This window comes from Drosophila tropicalis, unplaced genomic scaffold, assembly GCF_018151085.1.
Source record: "Drosophila tropicalis isolate 14030-0801.00 unplaced genomic scaffold, ASM1815108v1 contig_593, whole genome shotgun sequence".
In the NCBI taxonomy this organism is placed as follows: Eukaryota; Metazoa; Arthropoda; class Insecta; order Diptera; family Drosophilidae; genus Drosophila; species Drosophila tropicalis.
In genome coordinates this window covers 9,209,311-9,232,599 of record NW_027173070.1, presented here as the reverse complement: position 1 = coordinate 9,232,599, position 23,289 = coordinate 9,209,311, and the positions used below count along the sequence as shown (strand labels likewise).

Here is a 23,289-nt window from a genome sequence, read left to right as displayed (position 1 = left end):
TTATATTTTCTCTCTTGATGTCCAGTAATTGAACCAAAGTATTTTGTTGCTTGTAGATCAAAACTAATTTTCAGGAGAGTTTTGCCACTTTAAATTTATAACAATCTAAAGTACAATCCATATTTAAATGTTTTCTAATAGGTTTTACTTTGACTTTAACTTGAAAAACTACGAAAATGCACCAAAGCAACTGTATAATAACGTATGCGCAATGTGTTCCTATATGGGTGGTAAGAATAGTCCACATGATTTCAACTTCACTCCTAGACATATGCCAAGTTTTAATTTTATGCCAAAAACTCGTTAATTGGCCCCAATGTGCAGGGTTGTAAAGAAACAAAAAATTGAAGTGAATGTTTTTAGTACATTTATTCATTGCATGCGTAAAAGTAAAATTTGTTTCATACATAGCTTAAAATGTTGATTTCGGATTTCCTTACAATTTGTTGAATTTTGCATTTTGTTTTATCTTTCATTCGGTTTTTGTATATATGTATGTATGTATGTATATGTTTCTATTCAATTTGTATGTACATTGAAAGTTGTCGAATAAATTACAAGAGTTTGAGAGTTAAAGAAATAGTTTTGAGTTGCTTTTTTGTGTGTTTAAGGTACATTATAGTATTTTGGTATTTTTTGTTTTTTTTAGGTTTGTTTTGTTTTCTTATTTTTTTTTTTTTTCAACACGTTCAATTTGAAATATACATAGACAATACATCAATATCAATGGAGGAGTTAGATTTGAGTTAAAACATTTTTTTTTTTTGATATGTTTGATATGCAATTGGCGTATTTTGAAGGACAAAATTTGTATGTTAGTACAAATACATACACATGTATGTATATGTATGTGTGTATATCTTTTGAAGTATATTTTAGTTAACGGAAATTATCAAGGTTCCATTTCGGTTTAGTAATTCATTTTTATTTATTTGATATCATTGTTTGTTTTTAATTTTTCTTTACTTTTTTCTCGCCTTTCTGGTTTTTTTTTTTTGGTTTTTCTGTATAAAAATATAACAAATTATAAACATTTCGTTGTCTCTGCACCTTCGACCTCATACTAGATGGTTTTCGAAACGAAAATCAATTGATAAAATATACTGCGGAGGACCTTCAGTCTTTGTTTTTGTAATAAATATGTTTTGCATTATGTATGTATATTGCTTCTTGATATTATTTATTTTGCTTACTAGATTGATTTTTGTCTGGAAACTGTTTAGTTTGTTGGGAGGAAATTCAGCATAATTTTGGATTCTCAACATATTTTAGATAGATATGTATATGGTATTTAAGACTAAGCGCTATTTGAGTTCTTTGCTGAAGATCCCTAAAGAACTAAAGATGATAAAGGGCGTGGGGGGAATAGCAGCGGAGGGTATGGACCTGGCGTCGTTTTAAGATTAGAGAAGAATTTGAAAAAAAAATAAGTATCCTGGAATCATTTGATTTGGATTATGTATTGTATATGGAATACGCATTCAATAAAGTTCTTAATATGTATTTTTTATATATATGTATATATATTCTTGTTCACATTGAGATGATATGTTTGTAGGTATGTAAGTTCACGTAATGAACGAATTCGTAGAGAAATTCGTTATTTATACATAATTAATAATTACAATAGGTAAATTTGATCTAAGCCTAGCATTAGGAATATATATATATATATATACATACACATAGAGATCTGTATGTATGTATGTATATATTTTTCTTGTATGTATAAAATAATTTGTGGCTAAAAAAACGGCATTGTCAAAAACTATGTTAATAAAATCTTAAATGTCTAAATTTTTTTTTTTTTTTTTTTTTGTTTTGGTGCAAAATATTGAATATTTATAGGCAGTGCAGCAATAAATCTAAAAGAAAATATAAAATTAACATATGCATTATTTAAATATTTATTTCTAAAGTATATAAATATTTAACTATTTGTTTAAATGGGATTTTGTCTAGGACCAGCATGACACATATTAAAGGTTTTTTTGTGTTGTGGGGAGGGGGGGGAAGGGTGGGTCTCTTCTACAAACTAGGCAAAAAATTAGAAATAATAATCAATAATAGTTTAACAATTAAACCTTTACTCATTGACTAGGACATTTTTGCTTTTAGTTACTGTTGTATATATATGTATATGTATGTATGTATATAACATTTACTTGTATATAATATAATGTGGTTAAATGTCTATTATATATACTTATATATATTTGTTGTGTGATTTCTTTTCTTTGCCACTGATTGCAGCTGATATGTTTCGTTTTCATGGTTGAATTTAGTCATTTTGATATGTAACATAAGTAGATTTGTTCATTATTAGTAGATAGATAGTATTTAATTAATACATAGTTTAGTGGTAATAGTAATTGTGGTAATATTTTTTGTTTATGTATGATATGTTTTAGTTTTCACAAATGTATACTATATAGTTTAGTAATATGCACACATTTTATTCAGCCGACTTTAATGTCTAAAATACATTTCATTGTCTCGAAGTTCTGTTTCTCGCAAACCTCTCCCCATTTCTTTCTCTCTTTCTTTATCTGCTGTCTCTGTTGTGTCCTCTATCTATTGATTACTCTTTTCAATTGCAATCAATTTTAATTTGTTCTTCACTTACATGCTATAAAATCACATTTAGTTGCTTAATTAATTTTTATGCTCTCAGACACTTTCCCCACTAACCAACGAGACCAAAATACCAGAGGGTTATTTGGTAAGACAAAGAGAGAGAGAGAGAGTGGGAGAAGGGGGTACAGAACATATATAACCTTCGAACATCATCAATGTAGATATTGCTTTATTTACGAATGTATATATACTATATCGTATATATATATTCATTTTCATGGCTTTCTGCACACAAAAATGCGCACAGTAAATTTTAGTATTTTTTCTTACACACTTTTTTTTTTCTTGCCTCTTACTCTGGCGTTTGGTGTGAAGGTAAATTTGCATCCCATTCCCGATTTCATTTTATTCCATTTCTAGATGCCTGGCTTGCCTTGCTGTAGGTTCGGTAGGGTGGAAGAATTGCAATTTTTCAATACGCACACACACACACACACACACATACACCAAAAGTTCGCATAATTGAACTGTCAGGATGCGCTCCTCTACTGACTGCCTGCCGTCTGCCGTTTGGTTGGGCAACAGGCAAAAAATATTGCAATCTGCGTTCATTTTTCACCCAGTTTTCCGGCTGGTCGGTCTCTGTTTGCTTCGCGTTGTAATTAAATGCGCAGTCCGCCGCCTACCCTACCCTACCCTGCCCACTTACCAGGACATTGCACATTGAGAAAACAAATACCAATAACCGATAGCAAGTTGAGGCCCAAATTGAGGGAGTTTTTGCCTGTTTTCTGTTGTTGTTTTACCATATTTAACCGTCAGTCCATATTTCTCAATTGCAAAAACCGCAGCGTATTGATGTTAGTTTTGTGTTCAGTTTTTACTCTTCCGGCCAGCCCAGATCTTCACCGACTAGTTCATAGAAACGTTGATTGTATTCAGCAAAAAACTTGCGTAATCTGGAGACTACAATGGGATCAACATGCGGATGTTTTCGTCCTTTGGTCTCACGCAGGCAGCGGTCTCCATTGTCATAGCGCAGGCAATAAAAACCTTTTGTCTCGTTGAAATAAAAGTGTTCGCTTCTAACACGATGTTCGATGCCTATCAATGAGAGAGAAAGAGAGAGAGAAATATAGTTTAGGCATTTAATTATTACAAATATGCAGCCACACTTTTTTCTTGTTTTCTTCTACTCACCCAGAAAGGCTTCAATACGTTTGAGCTGTGAAACGGGATCTTCGATTAGACGATCACCATTGACCACCAGTAATTGCTCACGTGGAAAAACCTCCAACCAGCGATGCAAATGCACATGATACATGGATATACTAAGGGGTCGATATGCTTCGTTAACAGTGCCATTGGGAAATATGGCCAGTTCCTCAAAGGACCTAAGAGTAATGGTTAAAGAAAAAGAAGAAATAAATAAGTAGCAAGAAGCAAAGAGACTACTAGGGGTGGGGCAGTCTGCAAATTGAATTGACAACAGCTGCAAATGAGCAGCTCCAGTTTCCATTTCCCTCTGTCAACAAGTGACGCCACAAGACCGAACTTTCCTCATCAGTGACGCAACGCAAAGGCGAGGGTGGACAAGAGCCAAGGACACTTTGTCGGATTTTCGGGCAACTTTCATTTGCAGTTTGCATTTCATTTGCATGTCAAGTCGCAGGAGCTAGCAGTTAGGGGGTGTGGTTATTCTCCAACTATTCCTCACTTACTTGGCTGCCAATTGGGCGGCATTTGGCGTTGGCGTTGTCGTCGTGGTTGTCATCATCATTGGGGCCACCCTTCTTGTGTTGCTTATCATCTTTGTCTCCTTGGCGCCGGCCCCACTGCCACCCAAAGTATTGTCATAGCCATGAGCTGCCTGAAGTTTGGCATAGAGCAAAGATTGTGATGGCATCTTGTGTGCTGGTGCTGCTGCTGCTCCGGCTGCTGATGCTCCACCACCACCACCACCACCAGAGCTTTCGGCCAATGGTAAAATGGCTGTCGCCGCATGGCTACGTAATTGTGTATAGTCGGATATGGCTCTGATCACAGGTTCACGCACAATCAGCAGCAGTTTGATGCTAGCATTCATGGCTCGTACTCGTTCCGGCACCTGCAAGTGGCCGAAAAAACACAAGAATAACACCAAATCCTTAAATAATATGAAATTATGTGAGCCCGGCTCGACCCTGCTCTAGAGCATCTAATGAATTTATGGTAGATAGGCCAACAAACACAAACGGTACTCAACTTGCACTTTATTAGACAAAATGCACAGGGGGCAATTGATATGGCCAAGTGATACATGAACGTGGTCGGAGCAGGTTAATAAATCAAACCAAAGGACACGCAACTTGCTTCATAAAATCTTTATTAAAGTCAATTTTTCATCCATAGAAAGCCAAAGAATTCCGACAATTGTTGTCCAAGACAAAGGCACCTTAAACGTTCGTAACTATGTTGAACGGTGTATTGGCCTCCCCTGCTGACTGCGGATGCCGTTGCAATGCCGCAGCAAGTGTTCTGTGAACAATTTAATTAAACCGGAAAATATTGCCTTACATTGTCGACAGACCTCCCAGCCCAGCCCCCATCTCCCATTGGGTTGGAGGCTTCTCAGTCCTTGAATTTGCCACGTTGTATAAATAGCCGTGCAAATGGGCGAAACGAGCCGAGTAAATAAAGTTAATCAATTTCAATGAGGACCTCTAAGTGTGCAACAAGTTTACAAAAAAAAAAAAACTTCAGCTTCATCTTAATGAACCATTTTCATATAAATATTTAAAGTGCAACAGACGGGAAACAAAGTTATATATATAAAAATAATGTCAACATGAAATGGCATGAGTATAACAATAGATCCCAAGGGGCAAGAAAATTCCCATAAATGGTCCAGGTTAAAGTACACCATGGGGAAAATCACATTATTTATAACTACATAGCTTATTTTTATACCCTTGCAGAGGGTTGTAACGCACACAATGAGACGTTTCCCACCCCATAAAGTATGTATGTATATTCTTGATCAGCATCAGAAGCTGAGTCGATATGGCCATGTCCGTCGGTGCGTATGCGTTTTACTAATCCATCTTAAGAGCTATTTCGATGAAACTTGATATTTGAGCTACTTATAAACCGGGTAAGATAAAGTGTAAAAATCGTCGGATCGGACCAATTGTCATATAGTTAAAATAGGTAAAGAAGGTGTATCCCTATGAAATTTACTAATATGATAGTTTTTTATATTAAATTTGTAATTTGTATCGAATCTAACCTTTTATAACAAGCTAACTGGGTTAATATTTGGGTGAAACTTTCCTCGTATCGTATTATAATTTAAATTGTGTTTGGCGCTTTAATTAAGAATATAGCGTCAAAATGAATGTATGGCAAAATTTGAAGAGATAGTAAATTAAGAAATAATATAAAAATTTCAAAAAGGTGTGAGTTTATTAATTTTGTTTCCCACATAAAAACAACTGAACTGTCCTTTGAACAAAATAAACTTATCAATTATAAGAATTAATCATTAAATAATTAAAGTTTAACAGCAATTGCCAAAACAAACTAAAAAGAAAGCCTAAAAGTATGCAAGCAATTTGAGCAGTTGACAATAAAAATAGTTGAATATGTATAAAAACGAGGGTAAGTTTTATATTAGTTGCATTTTTTAAAAATATATTTCTATAGCCATCAAAATAAATGTCCTAATTGCCCACAGTGCCTTGTCTCGCTTAGCTAGTTGGTTGGAAACATAATGATTCCAGTGAAATTGAATAAAAGAAAAGCTTAACAAAAATAACTTTAATGCTGTGGCCCTCACTTTAATGTGCCAGCTTTGGGGGTTTCTGTTTATTGAGCGCGGGCTGACGTAAGTCAGCGGATGTGTGCCGATAAATATTAATAACGACCTTAATGAAGATTTACCAACGAATGGAAAAGAGGACAAGAAAATGACGCTGGCAAAGTAGAAGGCAAAGGAGACGAAGGACAACCATTGCATTTGCCTTTTGCCGTGTCAGGTGCATAACAAATTGAAATGGAGCAAATTCAGCTGCAACTCACAACGCACAGCAGTTAAAATTGAAACCAAACGGGATAAAATATTGCCGTGTCGTCATATGACACATGCAACTTCCGGCTTCAGCTACGTCGCGAACCCCAAAAATATATAGGTCCGGATCTGAGTGCCACTCTATGGATGCGGCACCACTTCGAAAAACAAATTGCATCAGGCAAAACCAATTTTTCTGGTACACTCTGCGGGCAATAAATATAGATAGACCGAACAGAAAAAAAAAAAAAAAACAACATTCATCCACTTGGGTGTTAGATGACGGCGTTTGGCAAATGAATTTGCAAAACATTTCCGCTTTGCCAACATTGCTCAGCCATCTCTATGGCAGGCAGGTTTACCTTCTTTTTTTTTTTTTTTTTTTTTGGGTGAGAGGGGGGAAATTCGTACGGACATGGACACGGAAATTGGTTGGGACATGGCCAAGCGTTTCATTTTAATTTGATAGATGGCAGCTGGCGATGCAGAAAGTGTAGGCGACCGACCTCCAAAGCCAGTTAATTAATAATTACGGTCAGGCATGTGCAATGGAACTAGGCTAACACACACATACACACACACAAAACCTAATTGCCAATTAGACATCAAAGCAAAAAGTGTGAGTGAGAGAGGGAGGACAAGCATTTCACTTACCTCTGGGGATACAAAGTAGCTGGGACTCTTCTCAATGGTTATTTGGCCACGAAACGAGTGGGGCATCTTTTTGCGATACCATTCCAGACCTTTTAGATAGTTTTCGTCTCGGTCGAAAAAGTGCACTTCACCACCAGCCTTTTGGATGCGGGGATGTAGATACAGCATTTCGAGTAGGGCCCTAGTTCCACATTTTCGCACACCAATTATGAGGGCCTACAAAAAGTGCAGAAACGAAAATTGTGTCGATTCAGGAAATGAGAAGTAATGACAAAATTGTAGCAATTAGTTTTTATTTTTTTTAACACTTACCTGAGGCAAACGACGCGATGTTTTAGGAAAATGCACACGACTCGAAGGGAATACCATGGGATGGCTCAGTTGATTCGAACTGGTGACAGGTTTCACAAACACAGGCAAGTGATTCGAAGACAGACCCGTCGACGATGCAGCCGGTGAGGCCAAGGCTGATGCCGAGGCGGCCAACGAGAGGCGATGCCTCTCATGTACCGCCTGAGCTGCCTGTATGTTATAGACGGCACTATCGTAGAGCACATGAAAGGTGAGAAACAGTGAGATCAGCATAACCGTTAGAAAGACAACGGCCAACTTTGGACGGGAAACACCAACGACGAGTATGCAATCCGTGTGCGATGTGTCAGGACCCACTGGACGCATGGCCGATTTGGGTAGCCATCTGCAAAAGGAAAATGTGAAAGGGGAGGTGAAAAAGGAAATAGATTAGAGCTGCTTGACAATTAAACTAATGGATGCCTTTCGACCACTCTTGTCGTGACTGCTGTCGTCGTCGTTGTTGTTGTCGTCGTCGTTGTCGTCATTGGAATTGGTGTTGCGAAATTAGCTCAACGACACTTTTGCCTTGCGGCCTTCGTCTATGGGGCAGTGCTTAAGCGAATTCCATTATAAACGCTTCCGCTTAGACCACACAGTGAAACACAGCCAGGATTATCACAAGTATAAGAGAAAACAGTGGGGGGGGAGGAATAAGGAGAGGAGTCCTAGGACTCGTCTAATGGATGACTTCATTTGCAGCATGCCGCAAAACAGGGAGACAGAAGACAGAGTTAGACCTGCCGTTAAGTGCATTTTCATATACCTTTGCCGTAGTTGAGGATGAGGATAAGGACGAAAAGAAATGTGGGGCACAAAAAACCATGTGGCAACAGGCAGTCTTTCCCCCCCGCCCATCTAGTTGCCGCATGCGACACCTCGTTAAAAGTAACGACACACTACGGCTAACGCTGGAGGCCCGCCAGGAGTCACTTCACTCGTTTTGTGGCGCGCTTTCGCACACACACACACCGACGAACTCTACAAGAAGTCGACATGCTTTAAGTTTACCACATACCGCTCCCCATCCTACCACTCTCTATATTTGTAGTAACAAGGAGGAAGTGGGCTGGAGAAATGGCCTCATTTCGCGACCGCCATCCCCCCTTGTTTTTCCTTTTGCCTGCCTGCCTGCCTGCCTTCCACTTGACAGCGATCTGCATAAACGCACCACGTTCCCCCGTTTTTCATTTGCCTGTTTCGAATAGTTGTTGGTGCTTCTTCTTCTGTTGCCACCGTTGTTTCAGCTGTCGCCTGTCACGCATCTAAGTTGACAGGCTTTGAGCTCTAGAATCGGCTCTGAACGGCAGCAACAGCATAGTTGATGTTGCCTTTAAAACTGTGGCATTTGCACCATTATCCTACAGAGACAAACTCCCATCTTATTTGTGTCTCTGCTAGAATAAATGAATGAATGAATGAATGAATGGAGGATGAAAGACTGAATGAATAGGCAAAAGTTGTTAATTCCAGCTTAAACTGACAGACACAGAGACACAAAGGGAGAGAGTGTCAGACATGATAATATAAACATTGAAACGAAATGAGCAAAACGTTAACGATTGGCCTCCCGTTAAAGTTAATGCAATTTCCATTTGTGTTGCTGCTGTTAAAATGTAAATTTTATTAAACCATCCAGACGTGCGGCCATTTTGGCCAAGACGAAACGACAAACGACTGACGAACCGAACCGTACCCGGTCACAATTCAATGGGGAATGGACCTTTTTATATCTACTTTTTCTCTTCTTCTTTTTTTTATGGATTTCTTATCGTAACCCTAAATGATTTGTTAGCTTGTTGTTATGTGGCACACTGAAAGAGAGACAAAGACAGACCTAAGGTAGGAGGGTCAAAAAGGGAATACTCACAGAATATCCAGCGGCAATTTGACAGAGCAATCGCGCAATGTCGCCTGATGTTGCTGATGGTTTTGCTGCTGTGGCTGATGTCTCTGGTGGTATTGCTGCGGGTGGTCATTGTTGCTGCTGCTGCTATAGTGGTTGAGATGGTGATGAGGATGCTGCAGCAGATGTTGGTATTCATGTGACTGCGACGACTGCTGATCGGCATTTTGATAGTGTTGTTGCTGTTGTAGCTGCTGCTGCTGCAGGGGCTGCTGCTCATTGCTGCCGCTACTGCTGCTGCTTGTGCCACTGCCCGCACGTCTTTTGGCGGCAGTCATCAGTGAGGCAGTCAGTTGAGGTTGATTTTGTGGGGTAGCAGGAGCTCAATTGAAGCCCCAAAATGATAGCCGTTGGCGGCTGCAGCCAACTAATTGGCCAGCACGTTGCTTTTGCACGTCTTCTTCCACTGACCAAGAGACCAGAGTGTGGGTAGTTGGGTTTGGTTTAAATTTATGGGCCACCCAGAGCCCGGAGCCCACTTAAGGAGCCCCTTTTTTGTATCCTCTCACTGATTTACTTCGTTATTTTCTTGCAGCTCTATCTAATTAAGTTTCAGGCAATTACGAATGCAGTTCCAGTTTCAGTTAAGGCTTTAACCCCGTCTATTCTTGGTTATAAAACGTAAGCCCATTATCTTTCAATCTTTATTCAAAGATCGTTGATACTTCTTTGCGAACAGGCTGTCCCGTGGCAAATGCAATTGCAATTGCTGATCTCATAACGTTGCCGTTTTTCAGAGTGTCTCTGAATCTATAAAATATAAAAGATACAATATTGATTAAGATTGGCTTTTGTTCTTTCTCATTTAATCACACATCAAAGCTTTAAAGAATATTCGTCATGGAATTTTCCAACTCAGTGTAGACTGAGTAGCCATGATCCCTAATGCTTTTGTCATTTTATAGTCGTCATTTATTTTGAAGTACCCAAAATAAAGAATTTAGTTAGAGAATAAATGCTTCACCTAGTTAGCATAAAAATAAAAGGTGTTCAAACTAATTGAAATTCGAGTTTACGAATTATTTGATTTGAATTTCGTGAATTTAGTCATTCAATTGCAACGACTGGACAATGTTGGGAGTGTTCGATATACCTCATGCAGGTAAAAAGTCACAAAAGGATTTAAAACATACATACGTATATAATAAACGGAATTTACTTTTAGATCCATTGAATCTGCCTTTGATGCATGGTTATAGACCCGTCTTAATCATAACGGGCCTTTACCTACTGTTTATCCTAAAACTAGGGAGATGGTTTATGGAAAAACGTCAACCATATCAATTGCGGGGCATTCTTAAGTTTTACAATCTATTTCAAGTGGCCTACAATGCGATCATGGTTTTAATGGTAATATCGGAGATCGCTTCTAAAGTATTACCATTAGCGTCATTATGCTTTCTATGCTTTCTAGATGGTGATATGTTTGGTGGTTTACAAACCCTACAAGTTCAGTTGCATGACTCCTTCGCCCCTGGATCACGGAGCTAAAAATTGGGAACGTTTCATCGGATATGCCTACTACATTAACAAATACTTCGACTTCTTGGACACAATATTCTTTGTGCTGCGCAAGAAATACAAACAAATCACGATTCTCCACATTGTCCATCATGCTGCCATGCCAATGGCCGCCTATTTAACTATGCGAATCAATGGCTACGGCGGCTTGCCGGTGACTGTTTCGACCGCCAACACTTTTGTTCATACCGTCATGTATAGCTACTACTATCTGGCATCACAAAATCCGAAATCAAGCCAGAATCTGTGGTGGAAAAAATACATAACCATTTTGCAGATGGTCCAATTCATAAGCGTACTTATCCACATCTTCTGGACATTACAGCAGGAGGACTGCTATGTGAATCCACAACTAATCAATGGATTCATTGGAGCCGGAATATTCTTGATCACAATGTTTAGCAATTTCTATATAAGAACCTATATGCTTTCAAAGTCGAAGAATAAGTAACATCCTAAGATTGTATTTTGCAAGATCGACACTAATTAAATTGGTATTATTCTGATTAATACAATTAATTGATATTTTGAAGTAGCATCCATTTGAAGTACTTTTTTGATTTTTCCTTTCTATTATTTGATAATTCATATAACTGTTTTATATTTCCTGACTGGAGACGTAGGCAAGAGTATTATCTATTATTGAAGAATTTACAGGTATATGTATTTAACAAAAGACTTTATAAAGGAGGGGAAACTAAATTTCTGTTCGCATTCAGCATGTATGGGTGCATACCCATACACTAATTGATGAGCATTCATCATTTTTATCAAATTAATAAGTTAAAAATCATATGCATATAAAAAGTTTTTTGTCACCCATTGTAGTTGCTTTCACACATTTCACGAATTGAGTTCTACTCTACCTCAATAACGTCAAATTAAAAGTGAAGTCTTTTTATCCCAATCAATCTATTTCTCGTTTGACGCAAATAGAACTGGTTTTATCTTCGACGTGTTTGACGAAACTGATATGTTTGTCATACAAATTTGAGTGTGGGTACACAGCTTAAACTAAATTTTTTTTTAAAGCAAAAGAGCAACAGAAATTCATTTCATTATGAACTGCCGAATGTCTACTCAAATTCAAGATGAATATTTATATACAATTTGCATAGTACTAAGTTGAAAATTAAAATCCATCTAATTAAAATTCAAATTCAAGTTCTTTTCGCATTAGACTTGTTTGAACGTGATACACGAATTTAGTTAAAAAGTTGCAACAGCTGCACTATGTTGGACATTTTCAATATACCTCATGCAGGTGAGGAATCTTTTAAAGAATTTGTATACTCTACTCTAAATGTATACAACTTTCAGATCCATTGAATCTGCCCTTAATTCATGGCATTGGTCCTGTCTCAATCATAACGGGCCTTTACCTACTGTTTATCCTAAAACTAGGCCGACGGTTTATGGAAAAACGTCAACCTTATCAATTGCGTGGCATTCTTAAGTTTTACAATCTATTTCAAGTGGCCTATAATGGGATATTGGTGGTTATGGTAAGATCGACGATCACTTACATACACAGAACATAAGAGAGATTCGTTTGCTTTTATTTTTAGATCGTGACGGTGATTATGATTCACAAACCCTACAAGTTCAGTTGCATGACTCCTTCGCCCTTGGATCACGGAGCGAAAAAAATGGGAACGTATTCTCGGATATGCCTACTACATTAACAAATACATCGACTTTTTGGACACAATATTCTTCGTGCTGCGCAAGAAATACAAACAAATCACGATCCTGCACATTGCTCATCATGCAGCGATGCCAATAATCTCGTATTTAACCCTACGAATTATAGGCTATGGAGGCTTGCCAGCGACTTTTGTAGCACTCAATACTTTTGTTCATGCCGTCATGTATAGCTACTACTATCTGGCATCCCAGGACCCCAATTTAAGCAGAAGTATTGGGTGGAAAAAATACATAACCAGACTGCAAATTGTTCAGTTCATCCTCGGACTCAGCCACATCTTTTGGACTTTGCAGCAGGAGGACTGCCATGTAAATAAAAATATAATCAATGTCTTCATTGCATCTGGAATCTTTTTGATTGTAATGTTTGGCAATTTCTATATAAGAACTTATGTTTATTCGAAATCGAAAAAAAGTAAGAAATGATAATTTTATAATGCATTATTATATTTTGCAATCTGTGTTTGGTATTCTGTTACATATGAGTCGAAATAATATGTAGCAGAATCATCATCATTTTTTTGGCTATAAGGGTCAGCTCTGGTCCTTAGGGGAATTCCAGAGGATGAAACTTTTTTAGCCACCTGATGTTTCAGCTATTATATTTTAAAATGTGCTCCAATTGGGTGGGTGTTTAGGTTTTAAATAACAATAATGCGGCTATGTCCTATAGTTTAATTGTGTCCTTGTGTCTATGCGCCTATTTATGTCACCTTATCAGCATATAAGAACTCTTTTGTGTGGCATTAGCTAGAGAGAATAAAGAATTTAGAGGGACAATTGCGCTTGTGAGTCAACTTAAAATACAATATCCACTGAAGTATCAATTGCATATTGTAATAGGTTAATTGGGTTTAAATTATATGCAAGTTTGTTCTATAATCTATATACTTACTAGTACGGCCAATTCGCAAGCTTGTTCAACACAGATTTACTCGAAGCTCTCTCTTACTTCGCTCTCATTTAGACTCTGAATATGTTCTCTCTCTGAGAGAATGACAAAGCCTTAAGTGAGAAAGCCTGCTACAATATATAGTTGTAAATTTCAAAAATAGCTCTTTGTCCCTTGGCCCTTTTTTTGCAATCCATAGTACCTTTTACTTTTTTAGTTGGCAATGCAGTATGCACAGTGGTCTATTTTGATGAAATCATTGAAAAAACTCAAAACTCAGGTCTTGGGAAACGGCAGACGACACTTTAAACAATATTTTGTAAAGGGTTAAAAATATGGTTTAATTTCAGTTCATACGATATAATTTAGAATCGGACCGAGTGGTAAACAATTATTTCGAAATTCAAATTTTCTGTGTTCTTCCGAAACAAACAACTGGAAAACAACAATCGATTTCATCGTGACGTTGCCGACTTCCTATATATAAAGGGTGAACATATATATACAATTTGCATGGTACTAAAATGCATTCTTAAAAACCCATGCAATTCTTATTCAAGTTCTATTCGCATTAGACTCAAGTGAAAATCGTACATGAGCTTAGTTAGTAAATTGCAACAGCTGAGAAATGTTTGACATTTTCAATTTACCTCATGCAGGTGAAGACGCTTTAAAGGATTTAAAAAAAAATAATATTAATTACCCATTGATTTCACATTCAGATCCCTTGAACCTGCCTTTGACTCATGGCATTGGTCCTGTCTCAATCATAACGGGCCTTTATTTATTGTTTATCCTAAAACTAGGCCGACGGTTTATGGAAAAACGTCAACCTTATCAATTGCGTGGCATTCTTAAGTTTTACAATCTATTTCAAGTGGCCTATAATGGGATATTGGTGATTATGGTAAGATCGACGATCAGTTACATACACAGAACATAAGAGAGATTCGTTTGCTTTTATTTTTAGATCGTGACGATGATTATGATTCACAAACCCTACAAGTTCAGTTGCATGACTCCTTCGCCCTTGGATCACGGAGTGAAAAATGGGAACGTATTCTCGGATATGCCTACTACATTAACAAATACATCGACTTCTTGGACACAATATTCTTTGTGCTGCGCAAGAAATACAAACAAATCACGATTCTCCACATTGTCCATCATGCTGCCATGCCAATGGCCTCGTTCTTAACTCTTAGAGTCAATGGCTACGGCGGCTTGCCGGTGACTGTTTCGACCGCCAACACTTTTGTTCATACCGTCATGTATAGCTACTACTATCTGGCATCACAGTATCCCAATTTAAGTAAAAGTCTGTGGTGGAAAAAATACATAACCATTTTGCAGATGGTTCAATTCATAAGCGTACTTATCCACATCTTCTGGACATTACAGCAGGAGGACTGCTATGTGAATCCACAACTAATCAATGGATTCATTGGAGCCGGAATCTTCTTGATCGTAATGTTTAGTAATTTCTACATAAGAACCTATATGCTATCAAAGTCCAAGAAAACGTAATATCTTGCATTCAATTAGAAACTTTGAATTATTTATAGCCTTCGGAAACTTAGTTTTTTTTTCTAACAACGTCATTTGCAACGCAGCGAAAATGACACAATCTGAGACTTGTAATTTGGCATTTAACATTGTCTATGGATTTTATAAACAATTCGCTTTAATACATATTCCCTAGGTCAATAAATTTTCGTATACGTAATAGCGAACGTAGCAATTTCTTGTTATTTTCAGACGTTGTTATCTGCTGCTCTTTTTCAATAATAGAAAACAAGAAATCAAAGGTGAAGGTAATATTTTGAGAATTTTAAAAAATACGACAAGGCCAAGTGAATAAATAAAATGTGAGACAGAATTATTAGCAATACAATAACTAATCGAGGAAGAAAAAATAAAAAATATTCACAACTCTGCCATGGACTTCATAACCAATTAACTTTTGGTTTGGTTTTTTTAAATGAAATTTTACGGTTATAATCAAATTGAGTTGAATTTAGTGTCCCTTTTGTATTGGTTAGCAATGATAACCAATTCTAAGAATTCTTTATATTTCCAGCCTAGAAATAGGCAACAGAAAAATGTAAATCAAGTTTAAAACGGCTGAGCTTTCAGTTTTAGCTATAGATCGGTGATACATATAGATGATGAAAATATTAATGTAGAAGTTTTAACATAAAAGCGATTAAGGACCTAAACATTAGAAGATACATCTTCGCCAATGTGGGTTGAGAACGAATGGCGATTTATGTTGAAAAAGAAGTACATTCACCCAATCTCAATTGATTCAAGTTTTTCACGTGTTGATCTTTAATCTCGCTTAATGAATTCACTTAGTTTGGTACTGCTCTACCTCAATAATAGTGTTTCAAACATAAACAAATTGAATGTGAGACAATATTATAAGAATTACATTAAATGTCCCAAGGGCAAGTAAATATATAGAATAGTCGTACGAATTCTTTGCATTTCATTAGCGCAATACGATTGGAAACAGACTGCAAAATATGCTCTCACCAGGGGCAAAGGAGGTTCAAAAATCGTATAATTAACTCACTGGAACAAGCCAATAATTAAGCAGAGTGCATTTCCAATCAGTCTATTGAAATCATTTGGACGACCACATTCACAATTTTGTTCGAAATGTTGAACTTTTTGTATATTCCACAAGCAGGTAAAATGTGGCATATAATAGTAACCTTTGTGTAAAATTAATCAATAATTATATTTGTGTAGATCCCAATCCCTTGCCTCTGTTGGACTCACCATGGCCAATTATGCTGATACTGAGTTCATATCTTATATTTGTGCTGAAAGTGGGCAGAATGTATATGGAAAATCGCCAGCCATATAAACTTAAAAGAGTTTTACAGGTCTACAATCTGCTGCAGGTCTTGTACAATGCCATTTGCTTTGGAGTTGTGAGTCTGAGATATTAATTGTAAAAATGTTGATTTAGTAGATGATTCAATTTGCAGACCTTCTATTATCTAATCATTGTAGGCATATGTGATCTACATTGCATGGAAACCTTTCCCCAGGGTCATGAGCGAAAGACCTTGGAGCGCTCTGTCCATTTTGCCTTCGTATTCAACAAAATTCTCGATCTCATGGACACCGTGTTCTTCACACTGCGCAAGAGCTACAAACAGGTGACATTTTTGCATGTCTATCATCATGTCTTTATGGTAGGCGGCGGATATACATTGAGCCGTGCGTTCGGTACTGGCGGACATTTGAATATGCTGGGCCTGCTCAATAGTTTCGTTCACATAATCATGTACTTCTATTACTACCTCTCGGCTGAGTATCCTGGAGTTAAGGCAAGCATTTGGTGGAAGAAATATATTACACTGACACAGATTGTTCAGTTTGTAATCCTTTTCTTCTATTCGTTCTATGTAAGAGTATTCTCCCGCCCGGATTGTGGAGTACCACATGCCATGCTTTACATAAACATGCTGCAAGGAATGATTTTCTTCTATCTATTTAGTTCGTTCTACTTTAAGACTTATCTGAGACCATTAAAAAAAAAAAGATTAATTAAACACCAAAATGTACATTTATGTACATATTTGTATTAACATTAAGTCAAAGTACTGTTGGCTTTATTGCGTTTTTAATATTTTTAATTGATTGAATCCAAAATACATGCAATGGGGGCAACTGTGTTAATTCAGTGACACTCAGAATCAATAATGAAGTGAGTGAGAAGCCTCGCCGACTGTGGCATACCATGCACAAAATGAACAAATATTTTAAATTTTCGACAACTAAACGTTTGTCTAGCATAAATTGTCTTGCTCACCACAATTCTGTTGTTCTCAAGTTTCAACCCTGACGATGAATCTTTCCCCTCCGATGAAGCAATACCGAAAAGTAGTTAACGAGTGAAAATACCAAATTTTGTGGTTTAAGCACTTACAGACGTCAAAATCGCGTATTCATACGGACGGACGGATCAACAGACATGGCTAGATCTAGTCGGCTGTTGATACTGATCATACAATGGTGGATCCAGCAGGGAATCGCCACAAACATTATCTTCGAGGTAAAAATCTCACACTTGATTCGGTTCGAAGATGATCAGTGCTTTAATATTGACTTTAAACTTTTAAGAGAACTTTGAAATAGATAAAATCCAAAACACAATAGTTAAAGGTAAAACTCTATCATTTGACGTCTAGACAAAATAATATGTCCTCTGATCTTATGTCTGCGAACCACAGACCTTATGCGGAAGCGCCTAATACAATTCACAACACATATAAATGATTCAAATTGACAATTGACTGCGGAGTTAATTAATTTATTCATGTGAATTAAATAAGCCAATATCCAAATTCATTTCGTTGCCTATAAAAACATGTATGTACTCGCAATGAAGGTTTTTAACGAAATGTATTCCAAGGTTGTGTACACCTTTATTTCGGGTAAAAAGATTACGCGATAAAGTCTCTAACCCGGTCACAGATCCTACAAGATACACCCTTGCCGATTATCTCTTCACCATGTCTATCACTTTTGTTCGCCGGACTCTCTATGTACGTTATTTTCAAATTGGGAAAGGATTATATGGAATATCGGAAACCCTATAATGTAAGAGAGGCCATGCTGATCTACAATGTCCTTCAAGTGGTTTATAATGGTGTCCCCTTCAGCCTTGACATTTAAAGTTTCCTCTTCTGAGGATATACTATCTTCTTATCAAACAAGAATACGACTTGCGATGTGTGACGGAGTTACCATTGGATTATTCTTATAGGAGTATCGACCGAGGAGTACCTTCACCTCTTAGAGATCCGCTCTTTCTTCCTTCAAATTCTTTTTAAAATCGGTCAATAACATATGAAGCTAGTCTAGAAATTATGAACAAACTCATCAGTAGTTAATTATGCATATATCCTTTCAAATGAAAGGTACTTTGTTGCAACAAAGTAGTTCACAGTGTATTTATTTTAACATTAAAAGTAATTTAGATACGATAAATTTGAAATAAACAGAATTTGTTTTTCAGTTTAATAGCAAACTTTGAATGTTTTACCCACGATTGAAAATAATTTTAGATTCTTAGAAATGAAATAATCTTCCTTACGCGAAGATACGAGATTTAAAGGGCTTGAAAAGCATTTAACGGAATCCTTTTTACATCTGCTTACACCTGTTAAGCTTTGTATGTGTTAAGTGGCTTCAAAAAAATCATAAAATTCCTAAAAATTGTGTTCTATGCCGAAAAGTTATAAACAAATTAGACTTAATCATGAAAACTCTCTGCAAGTTCTTAAATTTATTTAACCACTTTGTTTCAATTACTTTTGCTTGGCATTTGCAGAAACAAGTATAAAACTTTAGTGTCGATTATCCCCAAAAGACTTATAAACTCACTTTGAAACAAATTTGCATACTGCTTTAAGCTAAAGTTTTTCAATTTGTATTTCACAAAATCTACACATTTCGGTTTATCGATAAACGATAGATTTTGGATTTTACTAATCTGTGTTTCTATCAGTGTATCCTGTTGCTTTTAAATGCTTTCACATAAAACATTTAGAATCTAAAAATCCATTCTTTTTTTGAGCTCAAAGTATTTATTCATTGGCTTAAATGGTAGTGGAAAGCAAAGGCGTTTAAGTATAGAACTTGTTGGCCGGAAAAACAACTGTAGGCAATCAGACACAGACACACAAACACACCTGGTTTATTCCAAGTGGATTTACATCTATGTGTGTGGGCGGGTGTGTGTGTGTGTGTGTGTTCTCGTTTGTTGGCTATGGCTAGAAAAAGCTTGATAAGCATAAGAAATGGAGGTAACGAAACGAAACGGTACAAAACGAAACGGAGAGAGAGGTAGAAACATAGAATGGGAGGTGCGAGTGTGTGTAAGAGAGTCTGCCAACTGCATATAACAAGCTGACAGCATGTCGTGTTTTTTCTCCTACTCCTCCTCCTTCTCTACCCTCTTCAACAAGACCAGCTGATAAGACAATTGGGAGGAAAAGGAAGGCATCATAACTGTGCTATAGCTAAAGCCTGCAGCTGAACGAGTCAAACTTAAGCCGGAAATTTACCGTATTGTATGTGGGTACATATGAATGTACATCCATATGTACGGGCAGATGTTTAGCTACATACATAGCTATGGCAACAATTGCATTCTCCCGGTGAAACGAAAACAATTGCAGCAAATATGGCAAAATGCGAAGCAATTGAAAAACAAAAAGTCTTTTGGGGGATTGGGAGGAAGGGGCGTGAGCTACAAAACTGAAATCCGTTTTCACACTTTCTCAAAAAGTGAACAAAGACAAACACACACACACACATCCACACTTCAGGCCAAGTATAAGAGAAGAAAAAAAAAACGCACAAAATTGCCTGTGAAATGAACACGATGAAGACGTAGATGGAGACGGATACGGATACCGAGGAAATATCTCGACCAACTTGATTCCGTCTTTTGTGTTGCAATGGAGGCAATAAAAAGTGGGAGAAGAATTGAAAGTGGGTGGGGGAATTTTTATTATTTTTTTTTTCAGTACCCTCCAGTTGCATTGATATGCGGCACTATGTGCATCCAGAGAGCCGTCCGAGAGTGGCTCACTTGAGTGAGCCATTGAAAAGTTTCTTTTCAATTTCATCATCAAAGTGAAATCGCCTATGGTCAGATTGAACACATGCTTTCAAGAATTTCTTTTTTAAATTTCAAGTTCTTTATGTTTAATGAACCTAGTTAAGCAATTTACTTAAACAATGAATCGAAAAGACTGATTGTCTGTGTTTTAAAGTTAAGAATATAAATGGCGATGGTATTTATTCGATAAATCAAAAAGAAATTGTTATCGAATAAAACTAGCTAAGGTCAATTTTCACAAAAGCATTTATCATGTCGCTCAGAGATATGTTTTAAAAGAAGGTGAAAGGTTTAAAGTTTATACCCGTTTTCAAAAGGGTATAAAAGTACACACACACACACAGTTAAGCGACTGCAACTGCCAATTGAGTGGTTAAAGCTTAAGAAGGCGGTTCGAGAGAATGTGTAAGAGGTGAGTATAAATTCCTAAAGGTATTGGCAACTTGGCAACTTTCCCATAATTTACACTTTTATCGAACGATAACAAACAACCTGCATAATGTATGACTCTCACCGGTGTAAGCTTCTGCTTCTCTGCCTCTCAGCCCGGACAATGGATACATATGTGTGAGTGTGTGTGTGTGTGGCTAAGACAGGTAAAGCATGATAAAGGGCCTGAATGCAAAATGCATTCTACAAAATGTGCGTGTCAGGTAGTCCCGAAAATTGCCATAGAGGGTAGAGTTCTAGGTACAAAGTTTTTCCCTGCCAATCAAGGCCAACTTGCAAAAAGGCAACTGAAATTGACATAATGTCAGCTTTTATATCGCTTTCAGACTTTCCTTTTTTGCCTCTTCCTTTGTGCCTTTTGTCTTTGGCATGACCTCAACCTCAATCTGATCTGCACCTGCAAACGACACCTGAGTGAACTTGAATGAAAATAACAAAACAGAAATAACAAAAATTTGCATCGAAATGGCACCCCAAACGACCATTATGGCATTGGCAACATTGTAAATGATGAACATATTCCAGAACCATTCAAATCCTTTTATTACCAAGGCCTTTAAAACATGCGTTAATAGAACGCGCCCATTTGCCCTGCCCTGCCCTACCCTGCCCTACCCTGACTGTCTGTTGCTTTGAAGGCATACTTAAAATTTTAATTCGCATCAATGGATTTCTGTTGCCTGCTCCTCCACCATCTACTGCTCTTACCATAAACTCCAACTCATTTCATACATGAATGGGAAGCCAATACATTAAATTTTATACATGTATGTGTATTTTCCCTCTCCAATTTGCATATGTATATGTAGATTTTGTGTGTGTGAAACATTGATTGGATTTTGTTTGACTTTTAGGTGGCCGAGGCCTAATCGAAGTGCCTGGTATTTTGGTAAATGCTAAAAGGGCCCAAAGAAACATTTGCCAACAACCAAAAATTTGCGGTTGTCTCGTTGAGTTTAATGGGCTGTAATTACGGCAGCAACCATTGCAGCAATAAATACAACAAAAAAAATAATAATATTAACTTGCAGGCTGACATCAGTGTCATTAAGCTTAGACACCCTAAAATTGATATAGCAAACCATTATAGCAATAACCATTCTTTAATATAGATCGAACTTCTTTGCAATAAAATAACGCTTGGAAGATTGTAACCACCGAATTGATACCGCATAATACACTAGGCACTTACCCCATAGTTTAGTCGCTGAAAGGCTTTGGGTGACAGCAAGGAGTATCCAGAATTTGGCTAAAGGCCAAGCTTTGTCTGGGTCAGCAGCGGCAGAAGGTTAGATAAGGCCACTCGCCTTTAAAGCCTTGCCGTACCTTCACCAAGGGTTAGAACAACTTTCGGGAAATGAGACACTTTTGGCAGCACCGTAAGCCCCAACACAAAAACGTTGTGGCACTGCCGGTTTTCCAGAAAAATAATCCTCACAAACGAAAACTACCAGCAATATTGGCCAGAAAATGGGAGGTTTCCAATCTAGAAGGTAAAGTAAGATGCAGATGGCGGCGAGATAAAAATTCCGAATAACCTACATACCTGCCAGAATCTCAACTCTAATATTGGGACACAGCTTTTTTTCCACAACTTTTCTCCTTTCTCCTGTTAATGAAAGTTTAGAACGATAGCAAAAACTCAGTTTAATACTCTACAAACTAAACATCAACAAAAGTCGCTTATGCTCATTTGTGTAAGGGTAGTCCCCACTGTTAATTGCAGCAGAAGATACATTTATATGCTCGATTGGAGAATCGAAATGCAAATGCTAGCAATGCAAATAAACAAATAAACAATTACCAAAAACACAATAAACACAGATGGCAGCAACGAATCAGATAAAATAGTAAATGTATATATACTTAAATATCAATTTGATGAAAAGATATTATGTTATTTTGTTGTTAATTAAAACAAACAACCATTGTTTTTTTTTATTAAGTCTATTGGCCATAGATGTCCACAATGAAACTGAAACCATTGTTGCGTTGGCTCTTGAAATGGATTTTGGCATATGTGGCCATTGGTCCGCCAGCTACCAGAGTGGCATAGCCCCCTTCGCCATTTCGTATCTGATCGGTAATCACAATTTGGGTGATGGTACGGGGCCACTGTTTTGTTGTTGTGAATAAAATAATAATTGCAAAAGCAAAAATTTTTAAATATGCATGTCTAACTAACCTTTTGCCTGAACACATAATCACGGGTCACAACTCGCAGAAATCTAGACTTTTCGGTTAAGATTTCTCGGCTCAAAAGTGTATCCCGATATTTACGAGCTCCCCAGGTGATACTGTTGCTTCCACCACGACCAGCTCCTTCACAAAAAGTGGATACAGAGACGATGGCCACAACCAGAACTAGGCAAGAAACTTTCATATTGCTAATTAAGTTGATATATTCAATTGATAAATTCAATCGAACGGTTTTTATAGGGCCTCAATACATCAATGAACAATGCCCTCGCCTTGCCAGCGGACGGACAATTGTTTTGCACCCCCCTCACCACTGTGAGAGAGAACAATGCCAA

At 37.3% G+C, this 23,289-nt stretch overlaps 5 protein-coding genes and 1 pseudogene across 7 annotated transcripts in view; 4 read left to right on the top strand and 2 right to left on the bottom strand.

Annotated features, from left to right (window-relative positions):
- Positions 1 to 1,748: 1,748 nt before the first annotated feature.
- Positions 1,749 to 23,289, bottom strand: part of Hs3st-A (Heparan sulfate 3-O sulfotransferase-A) — a 55,670-nt gene continuing 34,129 nt past the window's right edge. For 2 of the 3 annotated variants that reach the window (XM_068291168.1, XM_068291169.1), the window contains 6 exons: positions 9,501 to 10,286; positions 7,592 to 7,976; positions 7,280 to 7,495; positions 4,299 to 4,684; positions 3,778 to 3,971; positions 1,749 to 3,681 (listed from right to left, as the gene is read on the bottom strand). In XM_068291168.1, coding sequence (XP_068147269.1) covers positions 3,458 to 3,681; positions 3,778 to 3,971; positions 4,299 to 4,684; positions 7,280 to 7,495; positions 7,592 to 7,976; positions 9,501 to 9,814 — 1,719 coding nt within the window. In that variant the 5' untranslated portion in view covers positions 9,815 to 10,286 and the 3' untranslated portion in view covers positions 1,749 to 3,457. Of the gene's footprint in view, positions 3,682 to 3,777; positions 3,972 to 4,298; positions 4,685 to 7,279; positions 7,496 to 7,591; positions 7,977 to 9,500; positions 10,287 to 21,947; positions 22,091 to 23,289 lie in introns of those variants that run through there. The other variant, XM_068291170.1, reaches the window with a different exon arrangement.
- On the top strand, positions 10,606 to 11,508 carry LOC137578102 (very long chain fatty acid elongase F-like). Its single transcript, XM_068291746.1, has 3 exons — positions 10,606 to 10,638; positions 10,702 to 10,886; positions 10,951 to 11,508. Exons 1-3 carry the CDS (start codon positions 10,608 to 10,610, stop codon positions 11,506 to 11,508), a joined length of 774 nt encoding a protein of 257 aa, XP_068147847.1. The 5' UTR covers positions 10,606 to 10,607.
- On the top strand, positions 12,291 to 13,193 carry LOC137578100 (very long chain fatty acid elongase F-like). The gene is made up of 3 exons (XM_068291743.1): positions 12,291 to 12,321; positions 12,378 to 12,562; positions 12,675 to 13,193. The coding sequence occupies exons 1-3, from the start codon at positions 12,291 to 12,293 to the stop codon at positions 13,188 to 13,190; spliced, it is 732 nt and encodes a 243-aa protein (XP_068147844.1). The 3' UTR covers positions 13,191 to 13,193.
- Positions 14,216 to 15,389, top strand: LOC137576895 (very long chain fatty acid elongase F-like; annotated as a pseudogene).
- Positions 16,290 to 17,293, top strand: LOC137577329 (very long chain fatty acid elongase F-like). The gene is made up of 3 exons (XM_068290761.1): positions 16,290 to 16,351; positions 16,414 to 16,598; positions 16,656 to 17,293. Exons 1-3 carry the CDS (start codon positions 16,321 to 16,323, stop codon positions 17,259 to 17,261), a joined length of 822 nt encoding a protein of 273 aa, XP_068146862.1. The 5' UTR covers positions 16,290 to 16,320; the 3' UTR covers positions 17,262 to 17,293.
- LOC137577306 (probable salivary secreted peptide) lies at positions 22,703 to 23,138 on the bottom strand. The gene is made up of 2 exons (XM_068290738.1): positions 22,941 to 23,138; positions 22,703 to 22,870 (listed from the first exon to the last, which is right to left on the bottom strand). The coding sequence occupies exons 1-2, from the start codon at positions 23,136 to 23,138 to the stop codon at positions 22,703 to 22,705; spliced, it is 366 nt and encodes a 121-aa protein (XP_068146839.1).